The sequence below is a fragment of the Leptinotarsa decemlineata genome, unplaced genomic scaffold (genome assembly GCF_025532065.1).
Source record: "Leptinotarsa decemlineata unplaced genomic scaffold, Ldec_3_MD MMD2_tig00026299_RagTag_RagTag, whole genome shotgun sequence".
NCBI classification, from domain to species: domain Eukaryota; kingdom Metazoa; phylum Arthropoda; class Insecta; order Coleoptera; family Chrysomelidae; genus Leptinotarsa; species Leptinotarsa decemlineata.
The window spans coordinates 11,618,251-11,639,492 of record NW_027412676.1 but is presented as its reverse complement, the minus strand read 5'-3'; the positions used below and the strand labels follow the sequence as shown (position 1 = coordinate 11,639,492).

Genomic DNA, 21,242 nt, shown 5'->3' with positions numbered 1-21,242 from the left:
CTACCTATGATGAATCACTAGTTCTATCAACAAAACCAAGATAGAAATAATAGCACCACTTGCCAAAACTACAGCTGCAGGATAACAGTCTACTAAACCAACGCTTATGAAACTTGAACCTCTGTTAGCACATATCGGTTTTTTTGTATATATCAAACCAACTTCTCTTGCTTGAAGACCACTTTCTTGAATTTTCCTCAACCTGAAACGAGATATGGTTAACTTCCGATAACAACGTATCAAAACAAACAAATAACAAATAACTAATGATGACATTACATAAATAATCCAACACATAAAAAACACAATTATATATTGTATTGCGCGAACCGCGGACACGTGTTTCTGGCTATTGGCCTCATCAGCGCGGTGTAGCCATGTGCAGGGATGGGCAACACTTGGTTGCCAAAAAGTGGGAAAATAGCACATAAGAACGGAATCAATAACAGGAGCCTAGAATTTCTACGATATCCTAACATCACCACAGGGGCAGCTACAGGATATAAATATAAGAATGGCGGTGTTATCGAGTGTATATGATTTAATTCAAATAGGAAAGTATTAGTCAGAACAGCAATCAAGAAAAATTATTGGCAAACCGCGGAAACGTGTTTCTGGCTATTGGCATCATCAGCACAGTGTATCCAACTGCAGAAACAGTACTAGACTAATTTTTTTCAATATTCATAATCGACGTATTTGAATCAGATAGCTTTGCCAAAATAGTTGATTATGCCGATGACAGATTATTATTATTTTTTAATATTTTCAGTGAGCCAGACTGCATTTAGGGCACTGACGATCTCAAAAGTGACGAGAACTGGTCTGGGAATACCGTGAAGAATTGAAGAAAGTAGCAGAACGAAACGAATTGACTATACAGGCTGATTCACGGTGGATGGCACATTAGACGTTTCTGATGAACCAGACAACGGATCACTTTGAAAATTTAATAGAGGGCATATTCGGACATTCTCTAGCCAACTAAAATATTTTCGACAATGCGGTGTTGCCGCTTCTATTAGAAAGCAGTAGCAACTTTGATTTTTCAAATGGAACACTCTGTATATAATATTATTTTTGGAATCTCTAACAATTGCCCGACAACTTTTCTTGATATTTTTCTATACCTATCTGTTACCGTTTTCAACAATTACAATTTTTTTCTTCGAAAATCATGACTTCTAAAAATGCCGATATCTTTTAGTTAAGAAGTATTATGATATCGAAATTTGGTTTGGAGTTAGGTGATACTTGAACACTTCCCACACGTCACCCTAATCTCCGTTACTTCAATACAGGGTGGTAAAAAAATACAGTTTTTTCGTTTGCTTGAAAAAGTTGCTGAAATTTGATTATTTTAAATGGAACACCCTGTATATTATTGAAAATTCGGAAAGCTGCTGAAATTTGCTTTCTTTCTATGTATATCATACCTATACCTAACTAGTCAAGTTTCGGACTTATGAACATTTATTTGTGAAAATGTCCCTTCAGAATGGTATTTCCATTCGGTATTTGATAAGCAGGCCATGATTACTATTTGACAGTAGCGTTGTGACATTCTCCTAATAATATCGACATTTTCGTCACTTCAGAAGTTGCAAATACCTTCAAAACGATGGAACAAAACTATTCAAACGAAGTTCTTATGAATTTGTTTATTATTTTTGGACAGTGTGACAAAATTATCAGCAGAACATGTAGAAAGTTCAATGAAATGTATCCGAATCTACCGCCAATGAACCTCAAGAAATTTATACGAATTCAGAACAATTTCAATATGTTTGGATAAACTTTAAAAAAGCACCAAGAAACTTGAAATTGGAAATATTGATATGAATAATTATAAAAAAGTAAAACAATAATGTGAAATATTTCAAAATATGTTCGAATCGCTGGCCGTTCACTTCCAAGCACTTTAAAATGCGTGTGTTGACTGCTTTCGTGGTGGCAGATCTGATTTCATTGGGATCCAAATCTTCAAATGTTTGGGCAATCCTTTCTAACAATTCATCTCTCGAACGCACGGGTATTTTGTAAACTTTTTCTTTAAACATTCCACACAAATAAAAATCTACTGGATTAAGATCGGGTGATCTCGCTGGCCAATTCCATGGTCCCAAGGGCCTCATCCACCGATCGTCAAATAGTCTATCCAGTTCTCCGCTCACTTCTCTTGTGCAATGTGCAGGAGCTCCGTCTAGTTGGTACCAACAGTTTCGATAATCTTCGAGTGGCAGATTATCCACGAAACTGTCTACAGTATTCTCCAAAATATTCAGGTAGCTTCTGGATGTTAATGACTCCTCGTATATCACGTATCTCAATTTGTTGTCCATCAACATGCAGAAGACATTAAAACTAAATTTTTCTTGAAATCCGGCTTCTTTTGTGACGTGAGGATTTTCACTGGACCAATAATGACGATTTTTTCTATTGAAAATCCCTTCTCTCGAAAATTTTGATTCATCAGTCCAAATAATTTTATTTAAAAAAAGTGGATCTTCTTGAATGCGTGTCAACAACATTTCACAAAATTCTACTCTCTGTTGAGGATCTTGAGGCTTCATTGCTTGAATTTTGGTGAATTTATAATCATGCATTTTATGTCTTCGCAAGATTCTTTGAACCGATGAATATTTTATACCCAAATCTTCTTCAGCACTTCTTATCGATGACTCGGGAAATGCGTGAAAATATGCTAAGACATTAATCTGGTTGTCTTCGAAAGTTACGGGTCGAAGCAAGTTTCTTGGTGCTTTTAAAGTTGATCCAAATGCATTGAAATTGTTCTGAATTCGTATAAATTTCTTGAGGTTCATTGGCGGTAGATTCGGATACATTTCATTGAACTATCTACATGTTCTGCTGATAATTTTGTCACACTGTCCAAAAATAATAAACAAATTCATAAGAACTTCGTTTGAATAGTTTTGTTCCATCGTTTTGAAGGTATTTGCAACTTCTGAAGTGATGAAAATGTCGATATTATTAGGAGAATGTCACAACGCTACTGTCAAATAGTAATCATGGCCAAACCAAATTTCGATATCATAGTACTTTTTAACTAAAAGATATCGGCATTTTTAGAAGTCATGATTTTCGAAGAAAAAAATTGAAATTAATTTTTATTTCGAAAACGGTAACAGATAGGTATAGGGAAATATCGAGAAAAGTTGTCGGGCAATTGTTGGAGATTCCAAAAATAATATTATATACAGAGCGGCAACACCGCATTGTCGGAAATATTTTAGTTGGCTAGAGAATGTCCGAATATGCCCTCCATTAAATTTTCAAAGTGATCCGTTGTCTGGTTCACCAGAAACGTCTAATGTGCCATCCACCGTGAATCAGCCTGTATATTGTGTACTAAGGCACTCGGATATAGAAGGCAATGAAAGACCTGATATGTACCAGACACGGATTAATAATTCCTTATATAGGCCTTATCTAGTTGTGGGAGAATAAACTCGGAAGCACACACGGAGAAATCTTTATGAAGGAGCCATCTGAGAAGAGAGGTGGACTGCTTCAAAAAAATAGGGATTGTCTCAGAACAATCACAGTACTACTCACAAAGGGATAGAAACAGCTTGTCACATTTCATACGAATGTGGGGCACTGGATTACAGAAACAAATATTAGATACATCCAGCAAGATATCTGTAGAAATCAGAAAAGGAAACAAAATTGTTGAGTGAGATTTCACGAAAAAATGGGAGTAAAACGCAATAAGCCCAAGTAGTAAAAAAAATGTATAACAACTGTTCTTACCCAATTTTCAAATATTTCTTGTAGGATGAATTTTTCTGTATTGCCAACCAGGGATCAACTACTTGTAAATACTGAATCTCCTTGAGGCCACATTTTTCACTTTCTTCGAATATTTCGGCTGAAAATCGTTTTACAGATGATTTTTGAGATGTTATAATAATATTGTAATGAATGGTAAAATGTAATGACCGATCAAAAGATCTCTTGCAAGCTCAGATAGTATTATAATATTCTCATGAGGAAAATTATACCAGACAACCACGTGAAGTTATAATTAACAGTTATGAGGTTTGTTCTGATTCTACGAAATTCAGGTTCTAGGACGTTAGGATTATGCGCAGTTGATATAGAGCGTTATGGTTTATTGCTAATAGTTTCGGATTGATGAAAACTCTGTTCTGGTTTCGACTGCGAAATGATCCTACACTATCTTGAACCATGATACTATAACCATAATATGGTTATGGTTATAGTATCATGATCTTGAACCGACCCGAATCGTTCTTGCTCTCAAGTCTGAACTGTTGAGAACTGTTCCCGTTGCTCATGCGCATTCATGTGGACATTTGTTTGGGCTATTTTCTAGGATGTTTTTTTATTTATTTGATATGAATAATTGATGATTGAGGTTAGATAACATTTTAACTGACTACAAGGATACGCTACATAACAAAATGGACATGATCAACAGTATTGTCTGGTTTTTATTTCGTCATATATACGACAGGTGGCACAATGGTCTCTTCAGAATGCGTTCTGGTTTAACCAAGTGTCCGAGACTATTTCGGACTGTTTGAAATTTTTTGCTTGTACGCATCATGTCTTGCGTAGTTTCCAAACAGTTTCGGATGTTAGAATCGTAACAAACCTATAACTAAACAGCCAAAACTGTCAGTAAACATTGTGCGCGTGTGTCTCAGTCCCAGGTGAACTGAACTGTTCAGTTGAACTAAGACAAATAAATTACAATAGTTTCAACTGAAAGAATTGACCGAGCTGAGCAGTAATCAGAGTACAGTTTTTTAGGGAGCGAGTGTTTTTATATCTCTTTACGTTTTTATCTATAAAGTGAATGAAACAAAAAAAAATTCTCCAAATTTCGTCCCTGATTCTAAACAGCAGTTATTCTTTTGAAAACTACTTTTCGAGCTCTGAAGAATAATTTAATAAAATTCTAAACGTCGGCAAAAAAAAACAATTGTTTGATAACTTTCTTTTTCTGAAGGTATTATTCATATGGTTCTTCCATATAATTCCTTGGAAGGAAGATATAGAGCGTTTGAACTTTGTATTTGATACTCTGACTAACTGCTAATAAATCAATAGTTTTCATTTTCGGATTGGAGGCATTTGTTCAGTAGATTCCTGTGAAGAATCAGTAATTCAATCGCTTCGGTGTTGGTACTACATAATCATTGAGAGCGTTTCGTCTGAGTAAACTACTGGATGAAATGTGTGTGAAGATATGGTATGAGTTATTTAATTATTATGACATATGAATTCCAAAATAGTTCAATAACTCTCATCACAAACAACCCACAGATTAACAGTTCATGTGTGTGAGATTGTGGAAGAGAATGCGTTGATGTGATAATCATCACTGTTACAGTCCCCATCAATTTATATTTATCCAACTTGTTCGATATGTTATCACTATTATTCCTTACCTACGAGTTTATATCCTGGTCCGGTTTCCATATGGAATGCGAAGAGACCTTCTCTCATCCTTCTCACACCTTCCTCAATTGGCATGAAATTATCATTTTTATTAGGAGGGGCCACTTTTTGTAAGTAAATAGCTCTTCTTATAGGTTCTGAAGCATTCTGAATTGTATGAATTAAAAAAAATTTGATGAATGGAATTTGACTATTTTACCCGAGATTTGAAGATTGCGAAGCTAGTTGAACCACTCTTTTGAAAATAACATTTTCTATGTAAATTACCTTCTTCACCAATAACATACTTGCACGATTGAACTAGAAGAATATATGGAAAATTTGATGAATATTTCCAAATATCATGCTTAATTTTTTGTTCAGCTGTTTTAAAAACCTGTTGAATCATCGAAGTAACACTTCATTGAGTGATTTTCAGTGTTTTCATACATAGTATTATTTCTGAATTTTCATCAAGTACTTGCTAATTCCACCACAAACCTGTTGAAATATCTATAAAATCACTTTGATAAATGAATATTCATCATTTTCCACGATCAAATATCAATGCAAGCGGTTTGAAATAATGATCAGTCATGATTTACTCCAAGATTCAGAATATAGATTCACTAATATGACTGCTAGACTAGTTTAATTATAAAATGTCTACCCCAGTAAAGATAGAGAATAATGAGCCTCAATATACTGTTGATTTATAGATGAATCAACTGGTATTCAATCAGTTTTGTGAATAAATGGACTTTCACGCCCGAAATCTCGATCGAAGAGAACAACATCGGGACAAGTAGGCCATAATAGAATTTAACTTAAAGTTCTGAACGTTCCATATGCTACTACCAAAGACATAATCAGTGAAATGTGCATTGGCTGCGAAAACGAAAGTTATATCTTGAAGTTTCAGCCATGACTGACTGACGAGCTACGTGTTCACTAGTATTAATACTTCTAGAGGGTGGTAGGAATAATAGTGGGACGGCGGAAGGCCGATGGTGAGGTGATGGTGGGAGCGATGACGAGGTATCCATGAAAATACTCACTTCTGACTGGTTATTCTAATTAGTCGGCATTGTTACTAGGCCGTTCTAATTGGTCTACACATACCAGTCAAAAACGTGAATCAATCAGAACAACCTAGTCACAGTGCAGAACAATCAGAATGGCCCAGCAGGAGTGCAGAATAATCACGAGTGAGCATTTTTATGGGCACACCTCCATCGCCACCAGTGCAGTACTTTGCTCTCTCCAGAAGAGGATGAAAATCAATTTTTATTTGAATGAATATTGAAAAATTATCAAAAATATTTGTTTAATTCTTCCAACCTTCTCAAAGAATGATTCCTTTTTAGCAGCAAATCATTTCCACTGAATATGATTCTCGTGAATTGAATTATGGAGTATCAATAATGGTGATTCATAGACCACAAAAACTGTTCATTTGTGTGTATTCATCGTGCCATAGATAAAAAACTTTTGTATTACAAACAGTACATTTCGATCGAAACGATATTCACTAAGGATAAGGTGTGTTTCAATTTCAATTTCCGATCCTATATTCTTATGTTTTTAACATGTTCGAGAGTGAATATTTCAGTAATTTGGTTGAAACAACCATCGAACCAACCGTTGTTTTTCCTGTCTTCAGAAAGTTGTCCTTCAACTAGCAGCAAAGAACTCCAAAAATAATGATATTTTATTTTCACGCCCATCAAGCGATTATTTTCCACAAAATATTCAATCAAGCTGAGACTGACCGATGAATCTCTCACCACAGACCGTCTAATTTTAGTAACTCATACTCGTAATTGAGTAGTTTTTGTATCTTCAAACTCTTTTTGTATCTTACATTATTGAAATCGCAAACAAATCTGTTGGCCATTTGAAAAAAGTCTTCGAAGTTCAATTCAAAATCAACTCTGTCTAATTGTTACGAACAATATGAATAAGGAAATCCAAAGCCCTTATTGTTTCGAAGGCTGCATACAGAACCATTCCGTTATGTTTACAGTGCATTCCATTCAAAACGAGCCACCCTGAATAACTTTTGGTAAAATGATTTTAAGGAAAAAAAAAAACAACACGTCAACAATAGTATACAGGGGGACACATTTTGACATATCAACATTTGATGTTACTTTCCCTATCGTACCCCCAAAGCATGTCACCAATTTTTTTGAATGGATCACCCTATATTGTTTTGCATTATCAGATGTTCCATGATGAACGGCTTTCAATAAAGTATAAACTTTTGAAAGAATGATTTGCAAAATAAAATCTGATGACTGGACAATGAGAAAAAAAAATATTTTTTAAATGTTCAAAAACGTTTCCATCAACTTCCATACAATGATATAAACTAGCTTCTATTGCCGCCCTCACGTGGTTGATAATCTCGGCAGTTAATTCACTGCAATGCCTCATAATATTCTCTTTCAAATGTTCCAATGTTATCAATTATATCTCATACACTTCAGACTTCAAATGACCCCATAGAAAGAAATCTACAGGAGTGAGATCCGGAGACCTTGGTGGCCATTCTATAAAGCCTCTTCTGCCAATCTAGTGACCTGGAGAATGATCATCCAAAAATTGTCGCACTGGAGCTGTATAATGAGGAGTTGCACCATCCTGCTGAAAAACTATTTCGTTTTAGAATAAATTCATAACCTCCTCAATTGCCCTATTGATGCACGGTATTATTCAATTATCCAACGTATCCAAATATTCATCACTGGTTGAATTATCATTATTATCGATAAAAAAAGGTTCTATGATGTAGTCACCTGAAATTCCTGCCCAAACATTCAGTTTTCAAGGTTGTTGGGTATGAATTCGACGATATAAATGAGGATTCGTATCACTCCGATATCGATAATTTTGCCGATTTACCTCTTCATTCAAACTAAACGTACATTCATCCGAAAAACAAATTCAATACAAGAAATTCTGATGGCAGTTGATTCGTTCAGTGAGACTTTCACAAAACTCGATACGTTTATGAAAATCATCTTCGTTCATCATGTCTAATCTTATATGGATGAAATTTGTACTGATGAAGGACCCTAAAAACATTTGTACGACTCCTGATTCTCGAACTAACTTAGTGAGAGATTGCGAATTTTCCATTAGTCCAACGAGCCCTGAAACTGCACTACAAATAGCTTCTTCGTTGACAACTCCTGAACGGTTATGCTTTTTATTGTTAACAGATCCAGTTTCCATAAATTTGTTCAATAATTCCGAAACATATTTGTGTCGTACATTTTTTCCTGGATAATTATCATTGAACATACGGAAAATCCGATAATGCAAAACAATTGATCCATTAAAACAAATGGTGACATAAGTGCTATAAGGAAACTAACATCAAATGTGTCATTCTGTTTAGTATGGTTGACGTGTTTTTTAATTTTTCCTGCAAATCATTGTACCTAAAGTGGCTCGTTTTAAATAGAATGCACTGTATATTACAAATTGAACATGTGAACGTTAGGTATAGTAGTACCAGCAACTATTCCTGAAATTTCTCAGTATAAATGACCAGATCTCTTTATATTCCCAAGAATGATGCGAATCTGTTTTTCGAAGTGTATAATCTGAAGTTTTCATAAATTGAAGAGTCGCAGTTGAATACACCTAGTCTTCTTCAGTAAATGACTCGAACCCAACTTCAAATCGAATTATGTGGAGAAACGCATCTAGAAGAGTGTAACAGTATTGGTACTGAGAGCGGTACTAATTCTGAATCATTGCATGTTTCATTTATCACCCATATCAGCTGAAATAAAACTCACAGGAAAGTAAAATCTGTTGAACACAGTGTCATCTACTCCTACTTGTAGTCGTGATTTGAGCAAGTCCTCCAAAGTTTGAATGCTAGTTGAGGATGACTGAAGAAGGGCAACAATATTCGCCGAATAGGAGGTATAGAGGAACATGAAAGAAATGAAGAGCATTATCGTGGTTATTCTTCCAGGAATGCTCAATGGTATAGATGGTGCTCCTTGTTGGCAAAATGCCCCAAACGAAAAGAGGGCAACACCACTCACAGAGTCCTCTAGTCCTGGTATTGTTGGATTTTCCTGTGTATAAAAAAATTTAATAAAATATGCATCAGTATTGGCTAAATGAAACTAAATCGGATATGCTTTATGAAATGTGGTGGATCTTTAAGGAAAGATTGAATGTGGCATGCAAATTTCCCAGCTGGTATAATGACTGTTATGATATAAAATATGTCTATTTATTGTTAGTTTTGGAAAAAACCTGATTGATTTCTGAAAATGGCATTACCACATTTGTGGTAAAAAACATAGAAAGTTTCATTTCTCCATCAATTTGTGAAAAAATAATATATTTCAAAATTCAAAACACTTTCAAAATACAAATTATGAAATTATAAAACAACCACAAAAAATAATTGGCGCTCCGTGGCGACTTCATTGATTCCAGTGACGCATTTGCTTTTCCAGCTGCAAGCTGCAAGAAAACCCGGAAAAATCTGCAGCACCACATCTGTTGCAAAATTTATGGTGTTTCCAGAATACATCGCCAGAACACTTAGTGACACGACTATCGTCAAACTTAAACCAGTCCGTTTCGTCTTTGAGCAAGGCGTAATAATGAGCAGATTCAACGCCAGAACCACAGTGAACAATGACTGCATGAAGATTATAATAGTGGTTTGTTAGATTGAAGTCTTCATCTATTTCGAACCTTTGTAAGTGTTTGGTGCTTCCGTCAGAGATTGAGTCTTGTTTGAAAATCATCAGTTTTATTAGATTGACCTGAGATATACTTGTTTTCTTATAACAGTCAGTTATTTCGGCGCATGATTGGCAATACAGTCGATCATCACCTATTAAAATTTCCATTTTCAGATGATTTAACAATACGTTTTGCAAGGACTGGTTATTAGTCATATTAGGCAATGCTAGTTGAAGTTCCAGAAATTTACATTCGGTTTTGCTACCTCTTGAACATTTACTACAAAGTAAACTAGTGAGGAATTTTTCCAGCAAAAGATTTACAAATACAAGACGAGATAGACTGTATGGAATCATTTGATCCAGAGCGGTCAGCAGTATTGATTCTGCTATTGTTTTTCTCACGAAGAGTATTTAACAAGAACTTCAAGTGAAAATAATTATTAGTCAGATATATTTTGTTCCTTTTTATTGATAGGTAAAGATGATGTTACAAAATAGTATAAGAAAACGATTTTCAAGCAGTACTGTAGACCAATTTTTGATTTTCGAAACGTAAATCATATAAATTTTGAGGGGTATTTTGAAATAGAGATTGATTTTCGAAAAAACAAAAAAGGTTCCGGCTTTGACTCCTCCATTTTCATTCAAGAAAATTGTAAGACACTTTTAAATTGAAGAAGGAATGTAATCAACTTCAAAATGAACTTTTCAACAAAGATATGTAGACCAAGCATTGAAGTCACTTGTGAACTCTATACGAAAAAAAGTACTTTTTCATTCCTGTCATTCATTGTTTATATGAAATTAGTTTTTTCGAGAAGGTTTTTTTTTTCAGTTTGTATCTGAAAGTAACTTTTGTGCATGAATTTCTTATTAGTCAGTGGGCTATGCTTGAAGACTGGCCGTAAACGAATCTAAAGTAAATGGAACTTCAAACGTTCAAGCCAGTCTCTATATACCTACTGTGTAGGTATATAGAGACTGGCTTGTGTGTAATTGTGATTTTCCACCGACAGGTGTAGTTGTGGATCAATTTTACTTGTACCAATTACCAAAAGAGATTTAAGATGCTCATCGGTTAATTGAGATCTGTAAACATTCTTTGTGTACTTTATCTTGGAAAACGTTTTCTCACACAAGTAAGTAGTACCAAAAACAGAAAACAACCCACAAGCAAATTCATGCAAATTATCGAATTGTTCCAGTGGAAGACACTTATAAAATTCCAACAAAGATGAATTTTGATATTTGTTCTTAAGCATATCACTGCACCGTAAATCAACAATTTCCATTTAGACTTCCGGAGCCAGGGTTTCAATGTCAGAATCAAAAGGATTTTGAAAAAGCTTAATTCCATTCGCAATGACATCAAAATCTGAAAAACAAGTATCAAAATTTATCTTCAAAGCACTCAAAATTTCGATTGCAAAATTGACGGAAAATTCAGTCTCTGTAGTGTGGCTTAATATTTTACATGTTTCAAAATGTGTGAAACATTTTTTACGTAATTGCGATTGAAATAGTATTATTTTCTGCCTGAAGGATTTGATATTGGTGTATAAATCAGGGAGAAGCTGATTTTCTCCTTGTAATTTCAAATTCAGTTCTTTCATATGATTTGTCAAATCGACATAGAAGGCTAACTTCCACATCCATTCACCATTTTTTAAATCGGCAAAAGGGCGCTGCTTCTCATTTAAAAAAATTTCGATCTCTGCTCGAAGTTCAAAAAAGCGCTTAAGGACTTTTTCGCAACTAAGCCAGCGTACGGCAGTATGATATGGTAAATCATTTTCTCCAATCTGTTGAATAAACTCGCGGAATTGTCGGTGATTCAGCCCAGTGGATCTGATAAAGTTAACAACTGATATGACTGGTTTTAGAACTTCAGACATATCCAAACATTTTCCGCACAAAGACTGTTGATGAATGATACAATGTAAGACTAATGGTTTTGAACCACCATCATTTTCTACAGCCTTTGACACAAGTGCAACCACTCCTTTATTTTTACCATACATATTTTTGCCTCCATCAGTTGTTATAGATTTCAAATTTCTCCATCGAAGGTTCTTTTTATTATTGGCATTTTCAACTCCCTTAAAAATATCTGCCCCAGTTGTCGTGCCGTGAATACTATCAATATCAAGAAGTTCTTCATACACTTCATATCTTTTATCTACTCCGCGAATAAAAATCAACACCTGAGCAGTATCTGACACATCCATTGACTCATACAATGCTAGAAAAAACCACTCATGATGTCCATTTTTGTCAGACAGTTGAGATGATATATTTTCTGCGATGTCTTGCACCCTCCAAGCCACGGTGTTTGCTTACAAACTGACACTTTTAAATAAATTTACCTTTTCGGGGCATATTTCTTCGGCTACTGCAATCAAGCATTCTTTTATCATTTCTCCATCGGTGAATGGTTTGCCACGTTTTCCGATTTCAAGAGCCACACGAAAGCTGGCGCGAGTTGCAGATCTCTTGTTCAGTATTCGCTTTGGTAAACAAAGATTGCTACGATTTGAGTCCGCGTTTCAAAGCTCAAAATTTTTCCTCCCGCAAACTTCCTGTATACTTGAAGTAACTTTGAAGATGTTTCGATTCATAGTGTCGTTTAATGTTATAGTCTTTGAGAACAGCTATGGTTTCATTACAAATAAAACATAGCGCCTTATTACTGGACTCATTCACAAAATACTGAAAGTTCCATTTTTCTTGGAATGTTCTGCATTCACTGTCGATTTTTTGCTTCTTTTCCATACTAACAAATCACACATAAAAACAATAAGTCAAATCAAAATACTTTTATTGAAGGGTGTTACTTCATTTCACAATAAACAGTTTCCCTTCCTTCTCCTTTCCTACGCAGACTAACTCGCAGTTACGCCGCTAGCCTTTTTATTTGCAATTATCACTGTCATCTCGAGGTGATCGGAATACACTAGCTAGAACCAGAACTTTCTCGAACCAACGCGGTAATTCCAAATATTTAATTACGCCTAATGCCACCTAGCGGGTAGCTGAAAAAGATAGTACATAGTACCACTACTCGCTACTAGATGTCGTTGAGTGTCACAATACACAATAATAATTGAAATGCAAAAAAAGCATAAGTTTGCTTAGGTCACGCACTTTGCGACAATCCTAGTCTAGAAATTTAGTTAAAGGCAGAAACTGGCCCTTGGAACAAACTGAAAAAATCATTATGGCCCGAAGGCTTCAAAGTTTGAAGACCCCTGGTCTAGCTGAGCAATATTTTTCTCATTTTGCCTTCCTCATTATCACAAGGATAATGGGAGTAATCTCATGTCAAAAGATTGATTGCTATTCACAGTCATGTCTGTTTTTGAACAATCGGTGACGAAAATTAATGAGCAATTATTATATTGTTAACCTGATAGTAATCCTTATTCAATATTCAAATGAATACTGAGTGAACTTCATCAACACAGATTGTCACCACAACTTTCTGATACAATAGAAAACCATATTACATATATATAAAATATGCAAAAGTACCTAATGAAAAGTAACAGAATCATAGTTTTTTTTTCTTTCAATGGAATTAAAAACGATTAGTTTTGGTTTCGAAGTTTTTTATAGAGCATAATAGATATAGCAAAACATTTGGAAACTGAACATTCCAAATACGTACTTACCTTTTTCTGTTGATAGTTCTTTTTTTTCGATTCCCATTTGAGTATAATGAAAAGCATCATTCCGATTATGATTACAAGAGCAATAGTAGATGCCCAGACATAATCATCAAATGGAAGAGTGAAAACATTCGTGACATAGGAGAGTTTGGGTTCTCTGAAAACGAACTTTGACCTAGTTGGTGTCGTCATTGCGATATAGTCGATAATATCAACTCTGTCAATGATGAAAAACAATGCCGTTCCTGAAAAATATAAATTTATTTGGAGCTATTTATTCACATTGTGGTATCTCTACACAATCTACATAGTACAAAACAAAGTCGCTTTCCTCTGTTGTCCCTATGTAAGATAAGATCTTTAAAACTACGCAACGGGCTTTGATGCGTTTATTTAGTAGATAGAGTGATTCAAGAGGTAGGTTTATATGTATATGATATGCATAAGATGGTAGAGAAACACCGATAATTCTAGAGGTTTCTAATGTGATGTCGTAAATAGACACATGTTTTTGCGCTTACATTGCAAACCCTGGCTAAACCCTACGAGATAGATCAAAAAATGTACTACAGTTCTACTACTACATGTACTCCACCTCATTAAAGTCTACAAAAAGCCCGCGATGGTATATGTCTATCTCTTAGGGATAACGCACAATAATAATTTTTGATACTTCACTTTTTTACGAAGCGATTTTAAACAATACAGCATTAATCATTACCCAATTAAGTACCATTGGAACATTGTGCATTCAGTATGGATCAATATGGCCCTTTACAGTATGTGATTTGAATGAATATTTCCAAAGATGTCACAGATTTGAAATGCAGGTCTGTTGTTGCGCCGGTACCGACCGGGGGGCCGGCGGCGCGTACCTATGAATAGCACGTCGAAGGCAAAATATTAGGTTTGCAGTATGAAGACATTAGAAAGATATGAAAAATGTGACCAGACCGGGATTTGAATCCACCCCTCTTATTCTTTAGGCATTTACCAACTACACAATCAGAGTAACAGAAGAGACAGGAGAGTCGAGTTCTGATTTCGGTCGGGTCATATTTTCAAAGTCAGGTTTTCTTCCGAATGTTAGTATAACGCAAATCTTATCTTCTGCATACATATTACAGGCGCTAATTTCTCTTTTATTTGGTTTAGGATTACTTCAGATGGTGGGACAGATGATGTGAGGATAGACAATTATATTCGAATTATGATACCTAGGGCGTGTAACCTTTTATGACAAATGACTCATTAGGTACCAGCAAATGAAGTACTGCTGTATTTTATCTACCACTTTGACCTGCATATACGTAAGGCGCGTATTCACTTGTAACAAGTGACTCGTGATAACATTACTTGTAGTAATGATCTCCACTTCAAGTGGACAGTGTTCACTTGGAAATAAACAAAGAAAATATGTCGTAAGTTGGCGAGACTTGGTGGTCACGTAGCTTACCAGTCGTCATCGAGTCATGTTACTATAGTTTCAAGTGGTTCTTGAAAATGGCTTCAAGTCAGGAGCCGGAACCTAGGACAGATGAAAACTGTAGATGCGATCCAACCCAATTAAGCAGACTGCACAACTCCGAAAGCGAAATTCAGCACGTGATAATTTTGGTATCATGACAGAGGCAGTCGGGACAACACAGGTAATCAAACCAACACAGGTGAAAGGAGCAACCCAGGTAATGGTACCAACCACCCCTATGAATTAAGAAACAGGGTTTGAGTCAATGACTCTAGTTCTGATCTAGACATTATCAAAAGATGGCATATGTGACTTTGCCAAAACGTTAAGAAAATAATCCTCATGAGGATCAAAAACACGCAGCACATGTTTTTTATATGTTTCCCTCCATACAAGAATTTACATCTTATTTTGTGCTTTTCAAAACGTCAACATGATTAAGGTTATTTTACGCTATACAACCCTAGAAATTGGAACCTACGTCTTCTAAAGAAACGTATTATGGAAACGACATCATTTTTTTTCCGAAATGAATATCAGACATTTCTCCAAAGTATACAAAACAAAAAATACCGCCTCATTATTTCTATAATAACTCAAAAATTGTCACGATTAGATGAAAACATGTTCTTGAAAAGAACACAAACTTCATTCATTGTTTGGTCATATAAATGATTCTTATAAGTTTTGTAAGTGTTGAGTGTACAGTACAGAGTTCCAAGAAATTTTCATTTTCTGTTATTTCAATAGCACGTTAAAATTTTTGTTCAAATTTCCTGATAGGACTATTGAATATGAAAATATTGTTATTAGCTTGTCTCAGACACCTCCCACCACACTTACAAATGATATGTATTACCTCCAATGTCAGCTTCGTTTCTTGTCAATTCTCCTATCATCCCGCTCCACTCTGACTTGTTATTCATATAACCCCAGGTTGATTGAATAGAGTAATTTAACCTAATATTGACGATATCACTCAAATGTTCCACCAGTACGTAGTTGACTTTTGCTATGCTATCGATATGTTTGTCCCTTGAAAAAAAAATATATTCTTCTTCAGTTGATTACAGATGTAATACATTACTCCTTCATTCAAGTTTCACTAATCCTAATAGTTTTTGAGCTAGCCAATTTCATAGGAGAGGGATTCGAAGACAAAGTATCAACTTTGGCCGTATTTGTTGATCTGAGTAAAGCTTTCGATTGTGTCTCAAAAAATATTTTACTCGAAAAACTGGAATACTATGGTCTCAGAGGTATATCTCTTGATTTGATGCGATCTTATATGACAAATCGAACACAATCTGTGTACCATGACAATAAATTCAGTAGACAATCCCCAATAGAATATGGAGTACCACAAGGCAGTATTCTTGGACCCTTGCTGTTTCTTATATATATAAACGATTTGCCCTCTTCAATTAATATGAAGACTATCTTATATGCCGACGACACAACATTTTATACGAGTGTAAGACAAGGAGAGGAAACCACCGTTATCCAGGACATAACTGAGTCAGCTAATGATTGGTTCAACGCAAATAAATTACAAATCAATAAAGCGAAAACAGCTTCTATGATATTCTCAAACCAAGTCAATGATGCTCAGTCGTTAAAGTTTTTAGGAATCCACTTGGACAGCAACTTGTCGTGGAAAACTCACACAGACAATCTTTCGAGTAGGTTATCTAAGGCCATTTATGCTATTAGACAAGTTAAAATTAATTTAGGTAGGGAAGCGGCTATCATGACATACCATTCACTATTTCATAATGTTATGACATATGGATTATTAAATTGGGGACACTCTATCTACTTACAGCCTATTTTTTTACTCCAAAAAAGAGCAATTAGAGCAATTGTAGGTTTAAACAGATTGGAAAGTTGTAAGCCGTGGTTTGTACAGCTAGGTATTTTGACGTTACCTTCATCAGTCATATATACTAACTTGGTATTCATAAAAAAAAATATCAGCAACTATCAGACACTTAGTGATAATCATAATTATAATACAAGAAATAGAGACAACCTGCTGATTCCACAACATAAATTAGCAAGTACTAGTCGCAATTATCTAGGAATGAGACTGTTCAATAAATTAACTATTGAAATGAAAGATACACACCTGGAAATATTCAAAAAGAAACTGAAGAGTATTCTGTTGAGGAAAGCCTACTACGAAGTAAATGATTTCGAATTGTCCTAAGTTAATTTGAATTACAATTCCTGTTATTTTTTCATTCTTTTGGTTAAATTTGTTTCAAATTATTACATAATACTCCTAACTCTTATTTATAAATATGACTTACAGATTTGTTAATAATCTATATGGACCTTAATATGTTTATGTTTCACTTTTAAATTTTGTTTCATATGTCATGTGTTAGTAATCATGTTGTAATTTTACAATGTAAATGCTTTATAATTTACAATTTTATATATGTCATATATGTGTATTTTATGTGACTTGTCCAGACACCATGGTGTACTTGTGACCAATAAAAAAACTAAACTAAACTAAACTATTACTCATGTAGTCAACACACCTCTTATCTGTTAAATGATTAAGAGAATCATTGTTAGTAATGACTATGCATGTATTGAGTATGATCCTCTCCAGGTTATTTCTTCTCCTCCACATACTCAACCTAAGTCCATAATCCTTAAATCCCCCGTTACTAGTCCAATGCCCCACTTTTTCAATGATGAATGATGAGTTCTGTTGACGCTTATACACTTTTTCAATAGAAACAGATTCATTTTCATGTAACTGGAGTAAATTCACATTGCTGTCAACAAGTATGTCGATATCCAGAAAAAAATATTCAAGAATTTCTTCTCTTGAAGAATTATGGAAATAGAGCATCCATTGAAATGGAAAAGCAAACAAGTGTCGGGCGTTAGACTGAAAAATAAAATCAATGATATGTTAGAAGCAGTTGAGAGAAAGTTTCAATCAAAAAGTTTCAACCTGAAAGAGTATTTCTTTTGTAGTCGACTACTACTAGGATTTACTTGTTCCGCGATGAATTCAATTTCATATACCTGATGCTGACTGTTCACGAAGGAAAAAAGTATTTGAAGTGAATGTTATTATTATTGATCATGTACCGTAACATCGTAAGTACCAAAATATTGAATACTAAAGGCAATGTGCTATCAACCTAAATCAAAAAAGGATTGGTACTTTCGAGAAGAGTGGCAAAAGAAAATAAAAATTCCGAAATAACATCTGGAACAGTAACTTCTACCAATATTCTTATACAGTTGGATTTGGCAAATGTCTGCCGGAAAACAACTTCTCAACTTCTCTTCCTGATGAACATTTCAGAACATCTTCTGAAATGATCAATATTCACCTACAGGCCGATTTGGACGGATTTACTTCTGACTTTATTGTTGATCCATCTCCCTCTTTCTCTAGGTTTTCTTTCTCCATCGGATATAAGAAACCCCCATCTATTTTGTAGCATTCGGAGATGCTACTTTCTGTTTTCCTGTGTATATATATATTTGGAAGAAATCAGTTCGTGAGGATGCTTGTAGGTATCTTTAAATCAATTCAAAGTGCGACGAAAAGTTCAACTTCTGGCGAGTAGGTAGCGCTAATGAATATTTCGATAAATCGCCGGCTGAACTGAAGGATTAGTCAACTGACAACTATCATATGAGTAATGCTGGTTGCCTGGCTGAAAATTATTGTTATCAGGAATTTTTCTATAATTAATTATCATATATTTTTTTTTATTCAGGAAAACTACAGAAAAGTGATAATGATTGAAAATATATTTCACTCAATCGTGATCAAATAAATGTGAAATGATTGAATTGGATATATTAATAGATTAACGCAACCAGGTCAGCTGTGGTAGAATTCAAATCAAGTATTTAGCTACTGTTTCTTCATAATTGTTTCCTTAGGATATTTTGGATATTCACCTATTGTTATATATTTCATACAGTCTTCATAGATTTATTCTGCATTGTGTCCCATCATTTAAGATTTTTTTAAATCCTGAAGGAGTACTCCTATCTATCAGAGATGGCAGTCATGCTATCTATGCTAGCTATGTCCGCTTTTTAATCTATTGTTGACAAATTAATTTGCAGGTAGTAGTTCCACTAGTTAATTACGGAAAAATCAATTAGGATAATCATCATTTAACAAACAAAGTCCGCATCGGACCAAAAAAGTTAAGTTATTTAGACAGCTAACCCTTGTCTTCAGATTCAGTATCAATTTACTTCTCCTGAAGATGCTAACCTTGTTAGCGAAACGCGCGTCGAGTGCAATAATATCAGTTTGGTGTTAGGGTAATTGATCTCTAGAAAAAGTTTTCATAAATCGGTTTGAAAAACCACTCACTACTTCATCTAACCCCACGAACACACGGCACTGATAAAGAAATATTGTGAAACAGACAAAAAATTAGTATTCAGCGAGTCCAGCTAGCCGAGCCTTTACTCCTCAACTACATTTGATATATATGGGTGTCTGCAATACGCTGTATAAAGCCTGTTGTAAGTAGTTCTACTGTGATTTGAAAGTGCATATAGATTATAATGACAAGGAGCCACATTGTCTGCTGCATCATTGCTAATGCTTATTCATCTGAAGAAAAGTTAATGGAAACAGGCAATATGCCTCTTTTTAGAGAGAATTTTTCTAAATGAATTACTGAAACACGGGGAAACTTATAGATCGATAGGGACTTCATTCATTTTTTTTCTTTCCTTGCACCTCGAACACGTTGGTTTTTCATCTCCATCAAGAGTTTTCTCCTTTGTGAAGGAATCCAAGCAATGTGACAAACTCAACTGGTCAGTTCTTTGTGGTATGGGAAGAGATAAATCCAAAAAAAGATCGAAGGTTACTGTTAAGTATCCACAGTGTGTGCACTTCATAGTTGATTTTAATCGACCAACGAAATTGTCTACAATCTTAGAGTTGTTCATATTCAAATATCTCAGCCAGGACCCTTGTGCTTTTCCGCTGTCGCTCAATTTGTCGTCGTCAATCCCCGTTAAGATCGGTTCAGGTTTTTCAGTAATTCTGTTGGGGTACTCATGTAAACCTCCTGAAAGATATCGAAGGAATTCGTGGGCGTCTTGATGGGCAGAACCCATGAATCGAGGGGCAAATCTTTGAATCTGATATTTAAAGTTAACTGTGTTTGTGATGAACTGTTTGAAACCTTTGGTGTTATAATGAATATTACTGGAGTTTTTTCCCAACACCAAATCGTTATTTTTTACACTTCAACACGAGTTTCAATCACCAAGTGACTGTGTTAATTACTATATCAGATAAATCTTCTGACCACAATTCCCTGATAACTTCTGCGAACCCTTTGATTAAAACACCTTTCATGAACAGGGCTCCAAAAGGAGAAGGAATATCCTGTATTACAAAACTTCAACAGAAATCAGAATGAAATTTCGAAAAAATATTTGGATATTCATCTCTCAAAATATTCATAAACAGTAAACTCTGGTGAATGCCAGCCGAAAAACGACTAATTATCTGGCTGCTACCACGATGGATAGTGAATAATATCTGACAGATTCAAGTTGTTCACCAATAAAATTTTTGCAGGTGCTTCTTGTTCGTCCAGCAGTAGAGCATCGCTGAAATTATTCGATTCATTATCCATAGAATGGCTTTGAAGTTATACTCCTTGTTGGTACCTTATAGATCCAACGGAGGACCAGTGTGACTGGGATTCAACGGACTGCACCGTCACTGCACCGTATGATATAAGAAACTTTCATCTGAGGTGGGATCCGTTCCAACTATCCTATAATGAGAGAAAATCCAAAGGAATCAATCAAATCATATTGAAAACATACAATGGAATTAGAAAATCCGACGATTTTCGAGATGAAAATTTAAAGCAAGATATCATTCCGAACATTTATCAAAGTCAACATGTCAACTGGCTC

General features: G+C 34.9%; 1 protein-coding gene across 1 annotated transcript; it reads right to left on the bottom strand.

Annotated features, from left to right (window-relative positions):
* On the bottom strand, positions 1–18,054 carry LOC111511113 (ionotropic receptor 75a). Its single transcript, XM_023167115.2, has 7 exons — positions 17,846–18,054; positions 16,156–16,331; positions 13,832–14,073; positions 9,246–9,533; positions 5,445–5,601; positions 3,778–3,895; positions 1–202 (listed from the first exon to the last, which is right to left on the bottom strand). Exons 1-7 carry the CDS (start codon positions 17,938–17,940, stop codon positions 1–3), a joined length of 1,278 nt encoding a protein of 425 aa, XP_023022883.2. The 5' UTR covers positions 17,941–18,054.
* Between the last annotated feature and the right edge of the window lie 3,188 nt (positions 18,055–21,242).

Bases quoted from the DNA above. Each gene is read 5' to 3' on its own strand.
- LOC111511113 (XM_023167115.2), bottom strand. From the start codon at position 17,940: ATGTGGAGGAGAAGAAATAACCTGGAGAGGATCATACTCAATACATGC. The intron at 14,074-16,155 runs GTAATACATATC...TATATTTTTCAG, and splicing joins AAACGAAGCTGACATTGGAG to GAACGGCATTGTTTTTCATC. The intron at 5,602-9,245 runs GTGAGTTTTATT...CATACAATTCAG, and splicing joins TCAACAGATTTTACTTTCCT to AATGCTTCAGAACCTATAAG.